This window comes from Rhinatrema bivittatum, chromosome 2, assembly GCF_901001135.1.
Source record: "Rhinatrema bivittatum chromosome 2, aRhiBiv1.1, whole genome shotgun sequence".
Classification (NCBI taxonomy): domain Eukaryota; kingdom Metazoa; phylum Chordata; class Amphibia; order Gymnophiona; family Rhinatrematidae; genus Rhinatrema; species Rhinatrema bivittatum.
In genome coordinates this window covers 97,164,374-97,183,851 of record NC_042616.1, presented here as the reverse complement: position 1 = coordinate 97,183,851, position 19,478 = coordinate 97,164,374, and the positions used below count along the sequence as shown (strand labels likewise).

Genomic DNA, 19,478 nt, shown 5'->3' with positions numbered 1-19,478 from the left:
GAGATCCTTCTGAGGATACTTCCTATCACTGGCTATGGTAGAAAGACATACAGTAACTCATTTGCTGGTCACTTCTGTATCAGTGTGTCTATTCCCCTTGACACCCATTCTTTGTTATGGCTGAAAAGCATTGGCATTTTTCTGGGTTGCCATTAAATCCTAGCCTGGGGTCAGTCCCTTGCTATATAAATGCCTCTTCCATGAATTCCTTCGCTCCAGGATCTAGTGTGTCCACTCAGGTAATCCACCTGACGGTTGGCCTTCTCTGCTCTATGTGCTACCGACAAGACTCCAGGTGAGCTTTTACCCTCCTTTGCAGCTGAGCATTTTGTGTGCCCCACTGCTTGTTTATGTTTGCTACCGCTACGGCGCTGTCTGAGAACACCCTCACTGCTTGCCTGTGCAAGCTGCTGTAAAAATTCCTGAGAGCCATCCTGACTGCTCTGAGCTCCAGCCAATTTACCGTCCAGGATGACACTGCCTCTGTCAATCTGGCTGCCATAATGCACCCCCTACCCTGTCTGGCTGGCATCTATTGTTATTGCCCTCCAGACTGGCTACTGTAATGCTACCCCTACTGTAATAATGGCATCCGACATCCACCAATATAGGCTTCCCTGGCTCCATCTGGTAGCCGCAGCCTCCTGTTGCAGTCCTGCTCCTGAACGACCCATCTTGCTAGTAAGGTTGCCTAAAGGGGGCACATGTGCAATTTTGCCCACAGGATTAAGTCTATGGCTGCTGCCATTGACCCAAGCAACTATAGATATGAACTGATCCTGGATTTCCTCTCACTTGTAACAGGCCCTTCACCTGGTCCCGTAATTCGAAATCCTCTCTTGGCTCTCGAAGTCAGTGAAATTGCTAGGTGTTCTTCTAGGACAGCAGGATGTTAAGTCCTCATATATGGGTAACATTATCAGATGGAGCCTGGCATGAAAACTTCTGTCAAAGTTTCTAGAAACTGGCTGGCACACTGAGAATGCCCAGCATGCCACTATCCCTGTGTCCACAAGGGGGTCTTTCTTCAGTCGTGTACGTAGATACGAGAAATAAAAACAACAAACCAACCGGAGAACCCAACTCTGCGGGATGGCGGGTGGGTTCAGTGAGGACTAACATCCTACTGTCCTAGGACAACACCTTTTACAGGTAAGCAACTTCACTTTCTCCTAGAACAAGTAGGATGGTAGTTCTCACATATGGGTGAATCCCTATCTACAGGCTGGACCCGAACCAGCGGGACCAATAGACACCAAACCAGGTGCCAACGGGCACAACAGCAGCAGTGCTGTTGGTAACAACGGGGCAGCCTGAAATGAAACCAGGGGGCTACGGCTGGAAGATTTGGGTTCACAGCTGAAAGAAGTTTCTGATGACAGATTGGCTGAATCTGCTATCTCGCCAGCCATCCATGCCCAGACAATAATGTGCAGCGAACGTGTGGAGAGCACTCCATGTCGCAGCCCTGCAGATCTCCATCGGGACTGCATGCAGGCGGGCCACAGAAGTTGCTATGGCTCTTATGGAGTGCGCCGTAGCGTGGCCCTCCAGCTGCAGTCCTGCCTGGACATAGCAGAAGGAAATATAGTCCGCTAGCCAGGTGGAAAGAGTCTGCTTAGTCACAGCCCTACCCAGCCAGTTAGGGTCAAATGAGACAAAGAGCTGGGTGGACAGCCTATGGCCTGCTGTGCGGTCCAGGTAGAAGGCCAAGCCCTCTTGCAATCCAGCATGCGTAGTGCCCTCCCCTCTGGCTGGAATGAGGCCTAGGGAAGAAGGTAGGTAGGACCACGGATTGGTTCAGATGGAAATCTGTGACCACTTTCGGCAGGAACTAGGAGTGCGTGCACAGAACCACCCTGTCGTGGAAGAACCTTGTGTAGGGTGGATAAGTCTCCAAGGCGTGCAACTCACTGATCCCATGCGCCGATGTGACCGTTATCAAGATGACGACCTTCCATGTCAAATGTTTGAGAGCGCACGAGTGCAGCTGCTCAAATGGCAGCTTCATCAGCTGGGCCAGCACCACGTTCAGGTCCCAAGAAACTGCTGGAGTCCAAAAGGGGGGGGGGGGGGCCCGCAGCTGAAGCAGCCCATGCATGAATTGTCCCATGATAGGCTGCACTGAGATGGGCGAACTGTCCACCTCCTGGTGGTAAGCTCCTATGGCACTCAGAGGCACCAGAACAGAGTTGGTCTTAAGTCACGCCTCCGAGAGGTGCAGCATGTAGTCCAGTAGTCGCCATACTGGGCAAGAGAAGGGGTCGAGGCCCTTCTGCTCACACCAGATGGAGAACCTCTTCCAATTTAAGGCATAGACTTCCTGGGAAGACTTCCTTGAAGCAACCAGGACCCAGGCTACTTCCTCTGAAAGGCCTAGGGGCTGCAGGATTAACCTTTCAACATCCATGCCATGAGAGACAGGGCACGGAGGTTGGGATGACACAGCCTGCCCTGATCCTGTGAGAGGAGGTCCAGGGCCGCCCTCAGTCGGAACAGGTGGCGCCTGGAGAGTTCCCGCAAAAGCGGTAACCAGACGCCTCAGCCAATGAGGGGCAACGAGGATCATAGACCCCCCGGTCCTGGTGAAATTTCAGGAGAAGTCTTCATCACTAAATGGCAGAGGCGAACAGGCATACAAGAGGCCTGTTCCCCAATGGATGGCAAAGGCATTTGTGGGCGATAGTTCGTCCGACCTGGATAGAGTGCAGTACTGGGGAACCTTCGCGTTGCTGGGGGAGGTAAACAGGTCCATGTCCAGGGTCCACCAGAGACAGAAGATTCTGTCTGCCACCTCCTGTTTCAGGGGCCAATTCGTGGGGCCGGAAGGTGTGACTCAGCCGATCTGCCAGGGTGTTTTCTGCACCCAAGTACACGGCCTGGAGAAACTCCCTTGCGCCAGTGGTCCAGCTCCAGATCTGCATTGCCTCCTGACAAAGGAGGAAAGATCTGGTATCCCCCTGCTTGTTGACATATCATATGGCTACCTGGTTATCCGTCCAAACAAGGATGACCTGTTGGTCAAGCAATCCCGGAAGGCCTACAGAGCATACCGGATAGCCTCAGTTCCTAGATGTTATCTGAAACTGAGCCTCCTGCACAGTACAGAGGCCCTGGGTACAGAGACCATCGACGTAGGCACCCCACCCCAAGTGGTACGCATTCGTAGTCAGCATAACATGAGGTGAAGGAGCTCGGAAAGGGATTCCCTGCTCCAGGTTGAGTGAGGATGTCCACCAAGTCAGGGAGTTCTTAAGCGGGTTGGGGGGGGGGGGGGGGGGGTGGAAGACACCTGGATGCAGACCTGAAGGCCGTGGCTGGCATGTCACCACTGGGAGCGCAGGGTCCACTGGACCCGGCGCGTGTGCGGACAGGCAAAGGGAGTGACATGTACAATCACGGCCATGTGTCCCAGAAGCTCAGCATACGTCATGCCGATACTAGCCGGCACTGCTGAAACTCCCCTGTCAGGGAAACCAGGGCATGCACCCTGTGTTGCTCAGCAGGAAGGCCTTTTGCCTGCATGACATCCAGCACGGCTCTGATGAAAGCCAGCCATGGCGATGTACGGAGGTTCGACTTCGGGTAGTTGATTAAAAACCCCAGGTGCTCAAAGACCTAAATAGTGCTGCGAAGCGCCTGCAGTGCCCCGGCCTGTGTGTCGCTCTTGACCAACTAGTCACCCAGATATGGAAACACCTGGACCCCATAGCTGGCACAGGTAAGCCCCCACCACGGATAAGCATTTCGTGAAAGCCGACGGCACAGAGGCAATGCCGAACAGAAGCACGCAGTACTGGAAATGCTAGAGCCCAACCACAAAGCGAAGGTACCTCCTGTGACTTGGGAGAATCGCGATGTGGATGTATGCGTCCTTTAAGGTCGAGGGAGCAAAGCCAGTCTTCTCTTTGCAACAGGGAATTATAGTGCCCAAAGATACCATCTTGAACTTTTCTTTTTTAGGAATCTGTTAAAGGCTTGTAAATCCAAAATGGGACAGAGGCCTCCTGTTTTCTTTGGAATCAGAAGTAACGGGAGTAAAACCCCCGAACCTGCTGCTCCTGAGGAACAGGTTCCACCGCTCTGGCCGTTAGAAGGGCTGAGAGATCCTCCTGAAGCAGTTCTGGATGCGAATCGGGACCCTACTGCGGGCTCGAGAGAAAATCTGGTGGAGTTTCCATAAGATTCAGCCTGTAGCCATGATGGACGTCAGACAGGACCCATCGATCAGACGTCACACGGCCATGGGTCCGCAAAGCGGAGCCGGCCCCCGACCGGTAAGTCCCCCAGCACAGGAAGAGGCAACTGGCACACTCCCCCTTGCTGCCAGTCAAAACCCTGTAGTGGGGCTGGCAGGAATGGCTGGTTGTGGATGGGGGCCCTGCTGTTGTTGGGGTCTGCCCCTGGTGCTCACCTGCTGGGATCGGGAGCAGGGCGCTGGAGGGAAATATTTCCTTGGTCTGTAGAAGGTCTCCTTGGCCCTGTTGGGGATGAACTTTGGAAGAGGCCGGTGAAGCCAAGGGCATCAGCGGACAAATGCTGAAAGGTCTCATGGTAGTCCTTCAGCTGAGCAACCGCTTCCTTGACCTTGTCGCTGAAAAGATTATCACCAGTGCAAGGCGAGTCAGCCAGTCTTTCTTGCACTTCAGGGAAAAGGTCCAAGGTCCGAGGCCCGAACCAAGCCAGGTAGTGGACAGAGATACCAGCCGCAGCTACACGCCCCGCCATCTCAAAATCGTCATAGATAGCACGCACCTTGTGCTTACCACATTCAAGGCCCTGTTGGACGAGTACCATGAAGGCCTCCAGAGGCTGATGCGCCAGGCCGTCCGCTACCTCCTGGACTTGTTTCCAGAGGTTGCGGGTATATTGGGTAATGTATAAGAGGTAGAAGGTGATATGAGCCACCAACATGGAGCCCTCCTACCCATGGCATCCCCTGCTCGGTTGTCCTAACCCGGTGGGGTTGAAGCATGGGTTTTTGACCGCTTCGCTTTCTTGAGCACCAACTTAACCACCACCAAATAGTGGGGAAGCTGGCATTCCAATCCCACAGTCTGCGGCATGAGGTACACTACATTGGCCTTCCGGCTGACCTGAGCCAACAGAAAGAGGGTGTTCCAAGAGCTGGAGGAGCAGCTCCTGGAAAAATCTTGTGAATCGGCACCGGCACCTATGTTAGTGTCCAGGGCTAAAGTAAGCAGTACATTTTGACAGTTACAGAAGGGCCATAGTGGATCATCATATGATAAATAAAGGATATTTCTGTGAATATGTCCTAACATACATTATCTTCAAGTACTGAATCCTGGAGCTGGGCCTGACAACTGTTTATTTAATGTTAATCACATGTTCAGTGCTGCTCAGAAGGGCTTCAAAGATTAGGCCATGGCACCACACAATCTGTTAAGTATGATTTTTTTTAATGTACGTCATTCAAAAGAAAAAGATTTGCCATCATGACATAACGGCTAGGCATTTTTGACCAAGTGATTTATGTAGAGCTGTATATACCGATAGTGCTACAAAATAGTTAGTGCTACGTTTATTTTTACTAAAACAAAAAAAAAAAAGCTTACCTCTGGTTCCGTTTTTACTTCTACTTTAACATGGCTTGTTGGATTAACTGCTCTCACTTTCATTTGAGGCCGTATCTGTGGGTTCTTGGCACCCATTGTATTCCTTGGAGGTACCACACTTGTAATGGGTTTCACTTGAGCAGCAGGAGTTGATCCTTGACTGTTCTTGCCCATTTCCATCATGTGTGATGGTGCAATGGGTAATTCACGCAAGTTGCTGTTTCGTGGAAGAGATGACTGAAGTTGTTGGTTTGGACGTTTGACAACATTCTGTATTGGAGTGCTCTGTTAGAAGAAAGAATATTAAAATCTAAAACTTTGTGAACAGTAGTGTGAAGTGCTAACAAGTTAACAGTATTTTGTGATAATTTAAAAAAGCATTTGTGCTATATGTTCACGATTTTGCTTGAGAAAGATACCTGATTTACCTTTGTTAACCAAAATGTTTTATAGGTTGTTTCCTCCACAACAATATCTGCTTAATGTATGGTTTGTAAAACTCTGTGGAAAGGAAAACTCTCTCTGCAAAGGAAGGTGCGCTCCCCAGGTGTCCATCCGGCCACAGCAGCCCCGGAGAGCAGGAGCAAGACCAGCAGGCGAACGGCGGGAAGCTGAAGAGGGGCAGTAAGATGCCCCGAGGAGAAATGGACCAGCCCTGACTCCCCAGCCGGAAGGCCCACCCACCCGGTGACATCACAAGGAAGCGCCCGACCTTCCTGCAAAGGAAGGCGTGCTCCCCGGGTGTCTATCCGACCACAGCAGCCCCGGAGAGCAGGAGCAAGGACCAAGCAGGCGCCCACGCAATCCAAGGCTTAAGAGGGGCAGTAAGATGCCCCAAGGAGAAATGGACGGGGCAGTAAGACGCCCCGAGGAGAAATGGACCAGCCCTGACTCCCTGGCCGGGAGGCCCGCCCACCCAGGAACATCACAAGGAAGCACCTAACCTTCCTGCAAAGGAAGACGCGCTCCCCAGGCGTCGCGCGTGACAAAGGGGCACTCCGTTTTGTGCACCCCTTCGTGCAAACCCCAAACCCTGAAAATTTCACTACTACACTCCACAAGAAATGGCAAATTTACAAACCCTTGATCACACCCACCGCAAGACCCACAGAAAAGATCAAAGCACGGATTATCCACTGAAAGAAACTAGAAAGGATCAAAGCACAGAAAGAACAAAGAAGGAAACAAGAAATACTGTAAGAACCAACACTCAAACACTCACATTAACACTAAGAACTACAGCAGTTACATAGCACTATCATTCCTTCTATTCAACGCACAATCCATAGTGAAGAAAATACCAGTCATCTCTGACCTACTTGACAATCACAAACCAGATTTCATAGCTATCACAGAAACATTGATAAGAAACACCGACCCAGTCTTAATAAACCAAATCAATAACCCCATCTGCAGAACATTTTCAATCCCTCGACCAAAAAAGAAAGGAGGAAGTCTAATGCTAATCATAAAAAAAACACCTACAGATGAAACTACACCAACCAACACCCACTCACCACTGGAAATTGCACTATTCGACTCACCTTCACTACAAATCTGTCTGGTATACTGTCCCCCCAATTCACTAGATCGGCACTGCTCAACATTGATAGATAGTTTTGACAAGAAGAATTCTATCAACAAACCCACCATCATTTAGGAGACTTTAACATTCACGTTGACACAACCCCCCACTCCCCCACATGCAACGCAATAACAGAAGCCCTATCAACCCTAGGACTTACTCAAAATCATCAAGGTCCAACGCACAAAGCAGGTCACACACTAGACCTCGTCTTCATCAATACTGACATATGGACTACTCACTACACAAATATCACAGATATCCCCTGGTCAGACCACTCTCTAATCTATGCCAATCTGTCCTCGAACTGCAAATTCACATCAGAAAAAAGCCCACCCAGATCCTTCTCCTACCATCCACCTTTCAACATAGAGACACTGCAAGATAATCTACAAACAGAACTATCAAACATAGACTTATCTATCGCAGAAAACGCCACCTCCTCCTGGCTCAACATCACAAACACAATAGCAGACAAGATAAACCCCATGATAAAGAAAACAATAAAAAACCCAAAACACCAGAAACAGTGGTACAACGACTACATCAGATCAGCCAAACGCAAACTCCGAAAAAAAGAAAAAACCTGGAGGAACAACAAAACAACTATGCTACTGAACACCTACCGATCACACTTAGCATACTACAAAAAACTTATCCACAACGCAAAAAAAGGCTTCTACTCAAAAAAAAATAAACAAATTCCAACACAACCCAAGAATGCTCTTCAATATCATACATGGCCTAACCAAATCCTCCAATGACCAGACATCACCAACCTCCAAGCTCTCAAGCAACGACTTTGCAGATTTCCTTAATGAAAAAATAAGAAACGTCATAAACAACAACCTCAACAACAACACACAAGACACGAAAATACAAATCAAACACCTAGCTGGCCTAACTTTGATTCAGCATCATCAGTGGAAATCCAAAATATCATCAAAAAAATGAACCCAGCTAAGCACCCTATCAATAGCATCGAACCATCAATAACCAAAACATTAACTGACATCGTGAACCTATCCCTAACAGAAGGAAACTACCCCGACTACCTAAAATCAGCTATTATCAAAACCCATACTGAAAAAGACCAACCTTGATCCAGAAAACCCACTAAACTACCGACCCATATCAAACCTACCATTCATCGCCAAAATTATTGAAAAAAATTGTCCACCCAACTCAGTGACCACCTGGAAAGGAACAACATCCTACTTCCCACGCAATTCGGCTTCAGGAAACAACTAAACACTGAATCACTACTCCTATCATTAAATGACACCATGCTCAAAGGATTTGACAATGGCCACAGCTACCTTCTAATCCTACTAGACTTATCAGCAGCCTTCGACACGGTAAACCATTCAATACTGATTGACCACCTCTCCAAATCGGTGTAAATGAAAACCCCTACAATGGTTCTCATCCTATCTATCACAAAGCACCTACCAGTGTCAATCAACGACAAAACCCCTCAAAGAAAATAAACCTTGACACTGGAGTTCCCCAAGGCTCCGTACTTTCGGCGACACTCCAACATTTATCTTCTCCCGATATGCCACTTCCTCTCAAACCTTAAACTGACCCACTTCATATATGCCGATGACATCCAGATACTTATCCCAATACACAACTCACTAGAAGACACCTACAAAAAAATCAGCCAACTGCCTCACCAAAATAAAGCAACCACTAACCAACATGAGACTTATCCTAAACATAGATAAGACAGAAATAATCATGCTGGATAGAAAGAACAACCCTACGCACATACCAACACTCAACATAATGAATCAAAAAACGGCAATCATCTCCCGTCACCCATGCTTCGCAACCTAGGAGTCATAATTGACAAGGAACTATCCTTCAAGAACCACATCTCCGCAAAAATCAAAGACTGATATCACAAACTCCTAACCCTACGACACCTAAAACCTTTCCTTTCCCCCAACGACTTCAGAACAGTCCTCCAACTACTCATTCTCCAACCTGGATTACTGCAACTCTCTGCTATTCAACTTACCTCTCACCACCATCCGAGCGCTCCAAATCCTTCAAAACACAGCCACCAGAATACTCACAGGAACAAAAAAATATGATCATATTACTCCAACTCTTATCTCACTATACTGGCTCCCAATAAAATACAGGATAGACTACAAAATACTATCCATAATACACAAAATAATATATGAAAAACAAATTGGCTAAGTGCATCCATAAAACTCCACTCACCAAACTGAAATCTCTGCTCAGCTAACAAAGGTCTATTAAAAATGCCACCTGCTCGTCACAAACTTACCTCAACTTGGAAGAGAGCCATATCCCTAGGAAGCCCCGAACTATGGAACTCCCTCCCAACTGAACTGAGAACACAACAAAATTTAAAAACCTTCAAAAAAGAACTAAAAACGTGGATGTTCACCAAAACCTACCAAAACACCCCATGACCCTATGCTACAACTTCCCTCCCCACCAGCCCATATAAACTTGCAGAACCAATCCAAAGCATGTAATATAACCAGTACCATTTAACAATCAAACTATGTTTATAATGATTAAGATAACTATGTTAACAAGCATATGAACTTTTGAACAATCTGTTAAACATTGAAACTTTGTAAACCGTTGTGATGGCGAAACCAGACAGTATATAAAACTCGATAAATAAATAATGACAGGCATTTTAAAAATATTCTTTTCTACATGCAGTCACACACACTTCCACATGGAGCTGACAGCTACATCTTTCCTCTTTTCACAAGGTTAACAGAACTCCAAGGAAAACAGTACAAGTATGGTTAATGAATTACATACATAAACATGTAACAGGTGTAAGAAATGTCAGATAAGGAAGTACAATGAAGTTCCTTTATCTGGAATGTTATTTGAAGAGCACTTGGTGGTAAAAACCTTTTCTGAGAGGATTCTTACAGAAAATACAAATCTATGCAAACCAATAAAAAGCATCTTAAATATTTCAATCATGTGTCAGTTAAGCAAAGAATTGTATTATTTATTACAACAATTAGCATTGGGTTCCTTTTGAGATTTTACTGTTCATATTTAATGAAAATTGAGAACGTAATGTGTTATGTGGGTGTGTGAAGTGATGTATGCCTGTGGGAAATTAAGGTTAGCAGTTCCTGGGTATGTTTTTGTTTTAGGAAATAATGTCACGTTTCCTAGGCAAAAATGACAGATTTGTGTGACACAGAGTATAATTTCAATGCAAAACAACTAGATTCCATGCAAATTTAATGTCATAAGGAAACGCCTGTTCAGGAGACTGAAACCCAATCTCCTCAATGCCTGTAATCCATTACTCTCATATCTACTGCTCCCGTTGGGCATTGTGGAGACTGGGTTTCAGTCTTCTGAACAGGCGTTTCCTTAAGACATTAAATTTGCATGGAATCTGGTTGTTTTGCATGGAAGACTTCACAATAATCAACACATAGAGGGGCAAGCTAAGTATTCAGCATTCAGTGAATTTGATTGTGACTAGGGCTGTTCATTGGGGAGAACTCAAGACTGTTCCAGTTTTATTTGCAAATACCCAGAGGCAAGCGTAAATAACAAAACAAAGGTGGGGGGGGATTTAGGTAGGGCTGGGGGCTGGGGGGCCTCAGAGGGAACAGGCTTTCCCTGTTCCCTCTGAGGCCGCTCCGAATCGGAGTAGCCTCTGAGGCTACTCCGATTTCGGAGCGGCCTCAGAGGGAACAGGGAAAGCCATCGGGGCTCCCCTAGGGCTCGGCGCGCGCAAGGTGCACAAGTGTGCACCCCCTTTTGCACGCTGACCCTGGATTTTATAACATGTGTGCACATGTTATAAAATCGGGTGTAGATTTGTGCGCACAAATCTACACCCGCGCATAGATATCAAAATCCGGCCCAAAGTTTTTACTCTGTGGATCGTTACATGAGGCTTCTTTATTGAGCATGAATTTTCTTAGCGCCTCTCTGTGCACCTCACTTCTGTTAACACATGATCATTTCACCAAGACATGTACTAGGAGGTAATCCAGCCTACTGCTTATGTTTAACTTGCATTTTCTGTCATTGTGCCAGCAAATGCAGTACATCATTCATATGTTAATATTTACAGTCTTCACAAAATCTATAATCTATAATGTCACCGATTCCTCACTTCAGTATAGAAATATTCTCAGCTTATTCACCACTGCAATAATTGCAGAAAGTAGTTCTCGCAAAATCTGAAAAGCTTAGTCTCATGGTAGTGTTCTCTTAATTTCTGCACTCTTCCCCAGCCTCTCATGCTCTAGGAAAAAATATAATTGCACTGGTCAACACTAAAGTGTTTTACAACTTATCATGAAGGCCAAGTAATATTATAAAAACCAAAAATATCCACAACCAATGTACCACCAAGTGTCAATGAATCCCAAAAGGTAGGTTAGAAAACCTCATACAAAAGTATGTATGTATCTATAGGCTGGTATCATAAATGCCTGTATAACACTCCATCAGGGAACAGAGCCTCAAACAAGTGAAAGAGCAAGTCTCAATCTAATTGTCTACTTGCAGGAGTTCAAGATTTTCTTGCCCAAGTGTAGGTTGTGCGCGCCGGCCAAGTGCCGGAGCGCGATCCCCAGGCCCAGCGGCAGTGGAGAGGCCTCTGGCCACACCCACGCCCCACACCCGTCCCGTCCATTTTTTCAAGCCCCAGGACTTACATGCGTCCCCGGGGCTTGCGCGCGTCGCCGGGCCTATGCAAAATAGGCTCGGCATGCGTAGGCTTTGAAAATCTGCCCCTTTCTGTGATAGGTGTTTGAAAACTTTCTCTGACATGAGGAAGGAAAAGCATCTGCTGGTGACCACATAATATTGTTATGGATTCCTAAGAGAGTCTCTTAAAGCCCATGTCCCTGGATTGTAATGGGGCTACAGACTTAGAAAAGATTAGCAACTACACTACCGTCCTCATCGCTTTGATCTCTTCTGTGGGAAAACCCAGATTTAAATGAAATGTTCTCATCTAAGGCCTCCAATCTGTGGTGCACAACAGGTATAACAAAAATTGAGGGATCTTTCGTGAGCATTCAGGAAGTAAAAGATAAAATAGATGTAGTTAATATTCCTGCTTTAAAATATTTACAATTTAAAAGGCTTCATGCACTTTTTCACTCTCTGAACAATCAAGCTGTGGAATCTGCTGCCAGAGGATATGGTCAAGGCGTCTAACACAAAAGGGTTTAAAAGAGGTTTGGACAAGTTCCTGGAGGAAAAAAATCCATAAATCATCAATAGCCAGATAGAATAAAGAAAGCTATTACTATCCATGGGATGGAGTAACAGGAAATAGATCTACTTTATGGGATCTGCTGAGTATAGGGAAGATGATGTTAAACCTTTTATGAGAGAATTACATTTCTCAATGCACCCAGTTTAAACTTTATGCATTGTTGCATTAAGCAATTTTGATGATTCGCATTGCCTAGCTGACAGGGTAACTTGGTAGTTTCCTGCCCGCCCTTGTGTTCCGAATCACATTTGTTATTGATATCATCCACTGATGAATTTCATTTGCAGACAACTAGGTCTAAGACCTTTTTGATCAATGGGCCCTAATCAATGAAATAGGTTACTAGTAGAATTATGTAAGAAAAATGATATGAAAGTTAATAAAATGCAAAAGGCTAACTTGTTCTTGAAGACATATTAGATTTGATACTGTATACTATGGCTGTATAAGTGACCATGGTCATTAAAATGCATTGTGGTGATATAATGAGGTTTTATTATTTTATCTTTGGATGTCTGTTTATGTGGAAATATTATTGTATGTTTATATTATATTTATTTTATTATGTTTGTAAATGTGTATGTAGCAATCCACATTGGACAGTTTTTGGATTTGTGGAAAATAAGATTATCAAATAAATAAAAATAAAATAAATATTTGCAACCTGGACTGAATACTGTCGAAGAGAAGATGCTGGGTTCCATGGATCTTAGTCCAACCTAGCATGGCACTTCTTATGTTACGTCCAAAGATCCTCATTCGGATAACTGCTGTATCATCATCAATTATTTATAATTTGCCTTTCCAGCCAGGGAGTTCAAAGTATATTACAGACAGAATTGTTAACATAGTAGAACATAGCAGTTTTGTATAAAATGGAGATTCACAATAGCTAAACAGCCCCGTGGAATTACTCCTGCTAACTAGTTTTGAACATTTTCTAGTTTCCAAGTCAAAAAGTAAAGGCCTAGCTTTTATCTATATGGTTAAGCCAATTCCTTTTCTGAAAATATGCCACATAAGAAGGCTTGGAAGAAAGACTGTGGTCATGTGAGACCCTGATCATGAATGATGGGAATTTTTACAAGACTTTGGAAGGGCAATTCTATTAGCATTGCTATGCAGGAAAACAGTTATAAACTTGTAAACGGATACTATTACTCCTGTTAGTCTCAAAGAATCTAACTGCTGCTGGCCGAACTGTAGTGGCAGAGGGCCATTATATGATATGTGATAAAAATCCAAATCTTTTGGAACAAAGTCTGTCATGGATTCATGAAGCAGTAGGGCAGTTACTATCAGAAAATTCTATAGTGTTAGTGCTGGGATCCTTACAGGGACAGGTTGTTTTTAACACTTAAAAATGGTATCCCTTTAATTAAATATGTGCTGGTATAGCCCTGCTTACCTCAAGAGGCTTGGAACATACCTGGAGTGGAACAACTAACTCAAACATTAAATGAAAATTATTATAATGTTGAAGAAATATGGAAGCCACGTTCCTGGCTTGAATGCCTGAACAGTGCTCTTCCAGACCAGAAACATGGAGTAAAAGATGATAATTTGGTGGGGGGGGGGGGGGGGGGGGGTTGTTCTCTCCTTTTTCAAATTGAAACTTCCTTCTAATATGATATTGGAAAAGTGGAGAAAAGAGGAAGTGGCATGTTTTGATGTAATAGTTGGATACACTGTTCAACTATTCTGCTGTTAACGTATTACTTGAAATTTAACAAACATTCTTTTCAAACTCGAAAAATATATAAATAAATGGAAACAATTCTATTCCCTAGTGTTTCTTTTGGGTCCCGGCTTTCAACAGAAAGACAATTGCTGCCAGTTCTCAAATGCTTTGCAGATCTCCTTATCTCCATATCTACTAAGCCTTATCCTGATACAGCAAACCACATCCAATAATCTTGGCAGCTATAAAATACAGATTAAACCTTTTGTGCTTTCTCAGACCCCTTTTTGGCCACATCACCTCTATAATCACAATCCACACAGATCCCAAGACTCCAAGGGTCATCTACTTGGTTTGCTATGGCTGTTGCTAATTGTCTGCAAGGAAAGCTGCTATTTGGATTAAGAGGTTTTTGGGGTGTGACAATCACAATGGATTTTTTTTCCAGAATTATTAAAATAACTAGCTGCACATCAATTCTCTGATACAAAAGGGAACATCTCTTCTGTTACTAAATCAGTCTATGGGCAGACTAGATAGGTTGTAGTCTTTTTTTGCCATCATATTTCTATGGAAGACCAAAAAGCAAACTATTTCTTATTTCTCAGAATCACTGGCAACTAGTGCCCACAAAAGATGACTTAGATGGTAGCAATTAAAACCTGTTAGAAAAAGAAAACAAACAGCCAGTGAAATAATTAAGTTATGTGAAATGCCTTCTAATGCTGTTTCACTGACAAGGGAAGGATACTAATGCAGTGATGTAAACTGTGTCAGTTAGAAACCAAGGGGATAAACACAAGAAACAAAATAAACTAAAAAAATGTCCATCATGCTTTAAAGATTCCTAAACAAGATATCTTAAAAGGTATTCCAGATTTCTGCCTTTGACTGGTATAGGGGATGTGGTTTAATTAAAAGATGTTTAATACAAGGTTTCTTTCAGGATTGAATAAGAAGTTTTAACACTCATATTTTGAATGACACCAAACATAAGAAAACAAATATAATATTAAAAACAAAAATGCCCACTGACTGCTATGCAGGGCATTTATCCAGATTTTGCTCCAAATTTGAAAAATTGTAGCAGTACTGCTTCAGCCTTTTTCCATTTTAAATGCTGTATTATTTAAATTAAACTGTCCAGTGTTTGTTTTAAGACTGGAAAACCTGATAAAACCAACCCAGTATTCATTACATCTGGACAACAAGAAAGTCTGAAGCTTGCCAACACATACATTAACAGCATTTATTGAAATAACAGACTTTACCCTCAACTACCCCCCATGCCTTTTCAAAGTCCCAATACTCCTATGTTGATCATTATATTGTTTTAACAGCTTAAGTTAAGAAGCACAGCATAAGAAAGAATTCTACAAGTCAAAGTGCTAAATATTTTAGTGATATGTAAGTTCCTGCAGGACTAGTTCCCAAAGGTTCCCGTTATGCATGCTACACATTCATAAATCTACATTATATGTATACATATGTATTTATTTTGCATTCTTAAAAGATTCACCATATAGTTTAATATAAAGCATAGGACACAGGTTAAAGGAGACACAGATATAGCTTAATAAGAAACGAGGATGCTTGGAGGAAATCTGAAAAGTATAGAATGATACTCACATGTCTGGGTTTCAGTAGACCTTGTCGTTGCGGTAACTGCATTCTGGTGCTACCTGGTTGCGACTGTGGAGCATGTAGATGAGGTCTGAACTGGGGTTGAGCAATAGGCAACAAAGGTTGCGGTGGGCCAGTAAGATGATGGTGCTGGTGCTGAGGCTGTAGTGGAGGGTGAAGGGGACCCTAAATATTTTAAAAGTAAACATTTTAATGAGTCTCACTTGTTAAATACAAACAAAACTATTTTCTAACCAACAGAATAAATATTGCATCTATTAAAAGGTAAGCAATCATACCCTATGTTAAAATTTATTTCTAGTAGGGATACAGGCCTATATGGGGTATTAACATTCTAAAAACCGTATGTAGCGAGTTCAAGAATCAGTTTTTAATTTGCTGAGCATATTACGATAATTACTGTCTAACAACACTTGCAAGCTTGAGTCAAGTCAAAATTTGACCACTCATTAACAAAGACTATATTACTGAAAGCTTACCAGGACTATTTTTAAAATATAACCCTATTTATATACTATTTCCTTTTAAGAATGAGAAAGCACAAAATATACTTTTTTGTATTTGCTTTCCTGTCATGCATCATTGACCACAATGAAAAAGGCATTTATGGACCTTGGTAGTGTTCTCTGGAACTCATACAAAATATGTGAGTCCACTGAACTTAATTACAAAGCGTACATGCCAGAAAACCACATCTGTATCTATCATTACTACTGCCATCCATTTTAAGATTCCCACCAGCAGAGGGCACTCTCACCTTTTGATTTTACATGAATCCAGTATATTCTTCTTTGTCAAAAATTATGCTCTTAATTTACTTAACAGAAAAAAGGCAATGGAGAAATTACTTACCTGATAATTTCGTTTTCCTTAGGGTAGACAGATGGACTCAGGACCAATGGGTATAGTGTGCTCCTGATAGCAGTTGGAGATGGATCAGATTTCAATCTGACATCAGCCTTAGTACATATACCCCTGTAGGAAGTCCTGCTCTTCAGTATTCTCTTCAAAAAGCAATTGTGGATAATTGTGTGATTCAGCAATTTGATTAACTTGGTTAACTTTGATTAACGAATAACTTGGTTAATTTGATTAACTGGAGCTGGTTGATGTGGATATAGCTGGAGACCACCAGTACACTCAACCGAAAAACGCTGACACCCGGTAAGTAAGGGTGTCCTAATTAGAGGGAAGCTTGGCTTACCTGTGTTTGTCTTGTTCTTGGAGAATTGTCACCCAAGGTTTCCGTGATTGTCGGCAGCCGTGGGCGGGATGCTGAGTCCATCTGTCTACACTAAGGAAAACGAAATTATCAGGTAAGCAATTTCTCCATTTCCTAGCGTGTAGCAGATGGACTCAGGACCAATGGGATGTACAAAAGCTACTCCCGAACCGGGTGGGAGGCTGCCCATGGCACAGTTAGTACTGCCCTTGCGAATGCTGTGTCCTCCCGAGCCTGAATGTCCAGGCGATAGAACCTAGAGAAGGTATGAATGGAGGACCATGTCGCCACCCGACAGATCTCGACTGTTGACAGCATCTTGGTTTCTGCCCAGGACACTGCCTGGGCTCTAGTGGAATGGGCTTTGACTTGTAGAGGTGGAGGCTTGCCTGCCTCTACGAAGGCCGCCTTGATAACTTCTTTGATCCAACGGGCTATGGATGCCCTTGAGGCTGCTTCCCCTTGTTTCTTCCCGCTGTGAAGGACGAAGAGGTGGTCTGTCTTTCGTACGGATTCCGACTTTTCCAGATATCGGAGTAGGAGTCTGCCGACATTAAGATGGTGAAGGTGGCGAGATTCATCCGAGTCCTTATGCTCGTCTGGCTATGGCAGCGAGATGGTTTGGTTTAAATGGAAGTGAGAAACCACTTTTAGGAGGAAGGAGGGGACCGTGCGTAGCTGTACGGATCCCGGTGTGAACCTGAGGAAGGGTTCTCGACAGGACAGTGCTTGAAGCTCGGAATGCAGCAGGCCGAACAGAGTGCCACTAGGAATGCAGTCTTCAGTGTTAGAAGTCGAAGGGACAGACCGCGGGTGGGTCTGAAGGAGGCTCCTGCTAGGAAGTCTAGGACTAGATTGAGATTCCATAAAGGTACCGGCCACTTCAGGGGTGGTCGGATCTGTTTGACCCCTTTCAGGAAGTGGGAGACGTCCGGGTGAGAGGCTAGGCTGCCGCTCCCCACCTTGGCTCTGTAGCAGGCCAACGCGGCCACCTGCACCTTGATGGTGTTGAGAGACAACCCCTTCTGTAAGCCGTTCTGCAGGAATTCCAGAATCGTGGGAATTTTGACTGTCCGCGGGATGATGTCGCGGTCTTCACACCAGGCTTCGAATATTCTCCATATTTGTATGTAGGTTAAGAGATATGGAAAACTTGTGTGCTCGGAGAAGAGTGTCAATCACCGCCCCCGAATATCCGCTCAATGGCCAGACCGTAAGAGAGAATTGAGTTAGTTCTTCGTGGAGGATCGGGCCTCGTTGGAGCAGATCCCTGTGAGGAGGGAGAGGGATCCCTGTCAGTAGTCTTCGCATGTCTGCATACCACGGCGTTCATGGCCAGTCCGGGGCCACTAGAAGTACTGGTTCCCTGTGGGGTTCTATCTTGCGGATGATTCCGTCCAGTAGCAGCCACGGTGGGAAAGTGTATAGCAGGATTTCCTGTGGCCAGGTCTGGACGACAGCATCGATCCCTTGGGATTGTGGTTCCCGTCTGTGACTGAAGAAGTTGGGAACTTGGGGTTTGACTGGCTTGCCAGGAGGTCCATGGCTGGTGTTCTCCAGTGGTTTACTATTAACTGGAAGGCTGTATTCGACAGCCTCCATTCCCCTGGGTCTAGACTTTCTCTGCTGAGGTAATCCACAGTGACGTCTTTTCCCGCAATGTGGGAGGCTGAAATCTCTTGTAGGTTTGATTCCGCCCATGCCATTAGGGGGGTCTATTTCCAGGGACACCTGTTGGCTTCTGGTTCCTCCCTGGAGGTTGATGTAGGCCACTGTTGTGGCGTTGTCCGATATGACTGACCGATTCGCCCCGGAGTCTGTGACTGAACCATAGGCAGGCTAGCCTGACTGCCCATGCTTCCAGTCGGTTGATGTTCCATCCAGACTCTTCCTTGTCCCATTACCCCTGGGCAGTCAGTTCCTGGCAGTGGGCTCCCCACCCTCGTAGACTCGCATCCATGGTGAGCAGGATTCAGGTTGGTGGGGATAGCTTTACTCCCTTGCTCAGATGGTCTTCTTGTAGCCACCATTGTAGCTGGGGGTGAACGGAGTAATTCTGGGACATCGGATTCCATTGTGACAGTAGGGAACACTGTAGGGGGTCGCATGTGAGCTCTTGCCCATGGGACCACTTCCAGTTTGGATGTCATGAGACCGAGGACTTGGAGGTAGTCCCACACCTTGGGGCGAAGTCTGCTTAACAGGTTTCGCAAATGGTTCATCAGCTTTTTTCTTCTTGTAGGAGTCAGAATGTCATTGTGTTGTCTGGTGTCGAACCGGACTCTCAGGTATTCCAGAGATTGGGAGGGCTGCAGACAGCTTTTGTTTGTGTTGACCACCCACCCGAGGTTTTCCAGTAGAGTTTTGACTCTGGTGGTCGCCTGATGACTTTCCTCTGGGGATTTTGCCCTGATCAGCCAATCGTCCAGATATGAGTGTACGAGGATTCCTTCTTTCCTTAGTGTCGCTGCTACTACAACCATGATTTTGGTGAACGT

The 19,478-nt window shown here is 44.9% G+C and overlaps 1 protein-coding gene across 9 annotated transcripts in view; it reads right to left on the bottom strand.

The window, feature by feature from the left end:
- Nucleotides 1-19,478, bottom strand: part of RBM33 (RNA binding motif protein 33) — a 523,998-nt gene that overhangs the window by 213,564 nt on the left and 290,956 nt on the right. For all 9 annotated transcript variants that reach the window (XM_029588463.1, XM_029588468.1, XM_029588464.1 and 6 more), the window contains exons 13-14: nt 15,744-15,923; nt 5,580-5,864 (exon numbers count right to left, since the gene is read on the bottom strand). In XM_029588463.1, coding sequence (XP_029444323.1) covers nt 5,580-5,864; nt 15,744-15,923 — 465 coding nt within the window. The remainder of the gene's footprint in view (nt 1-5,579; nt 5,865-15,743; nt 15,924-19,478) is intronic.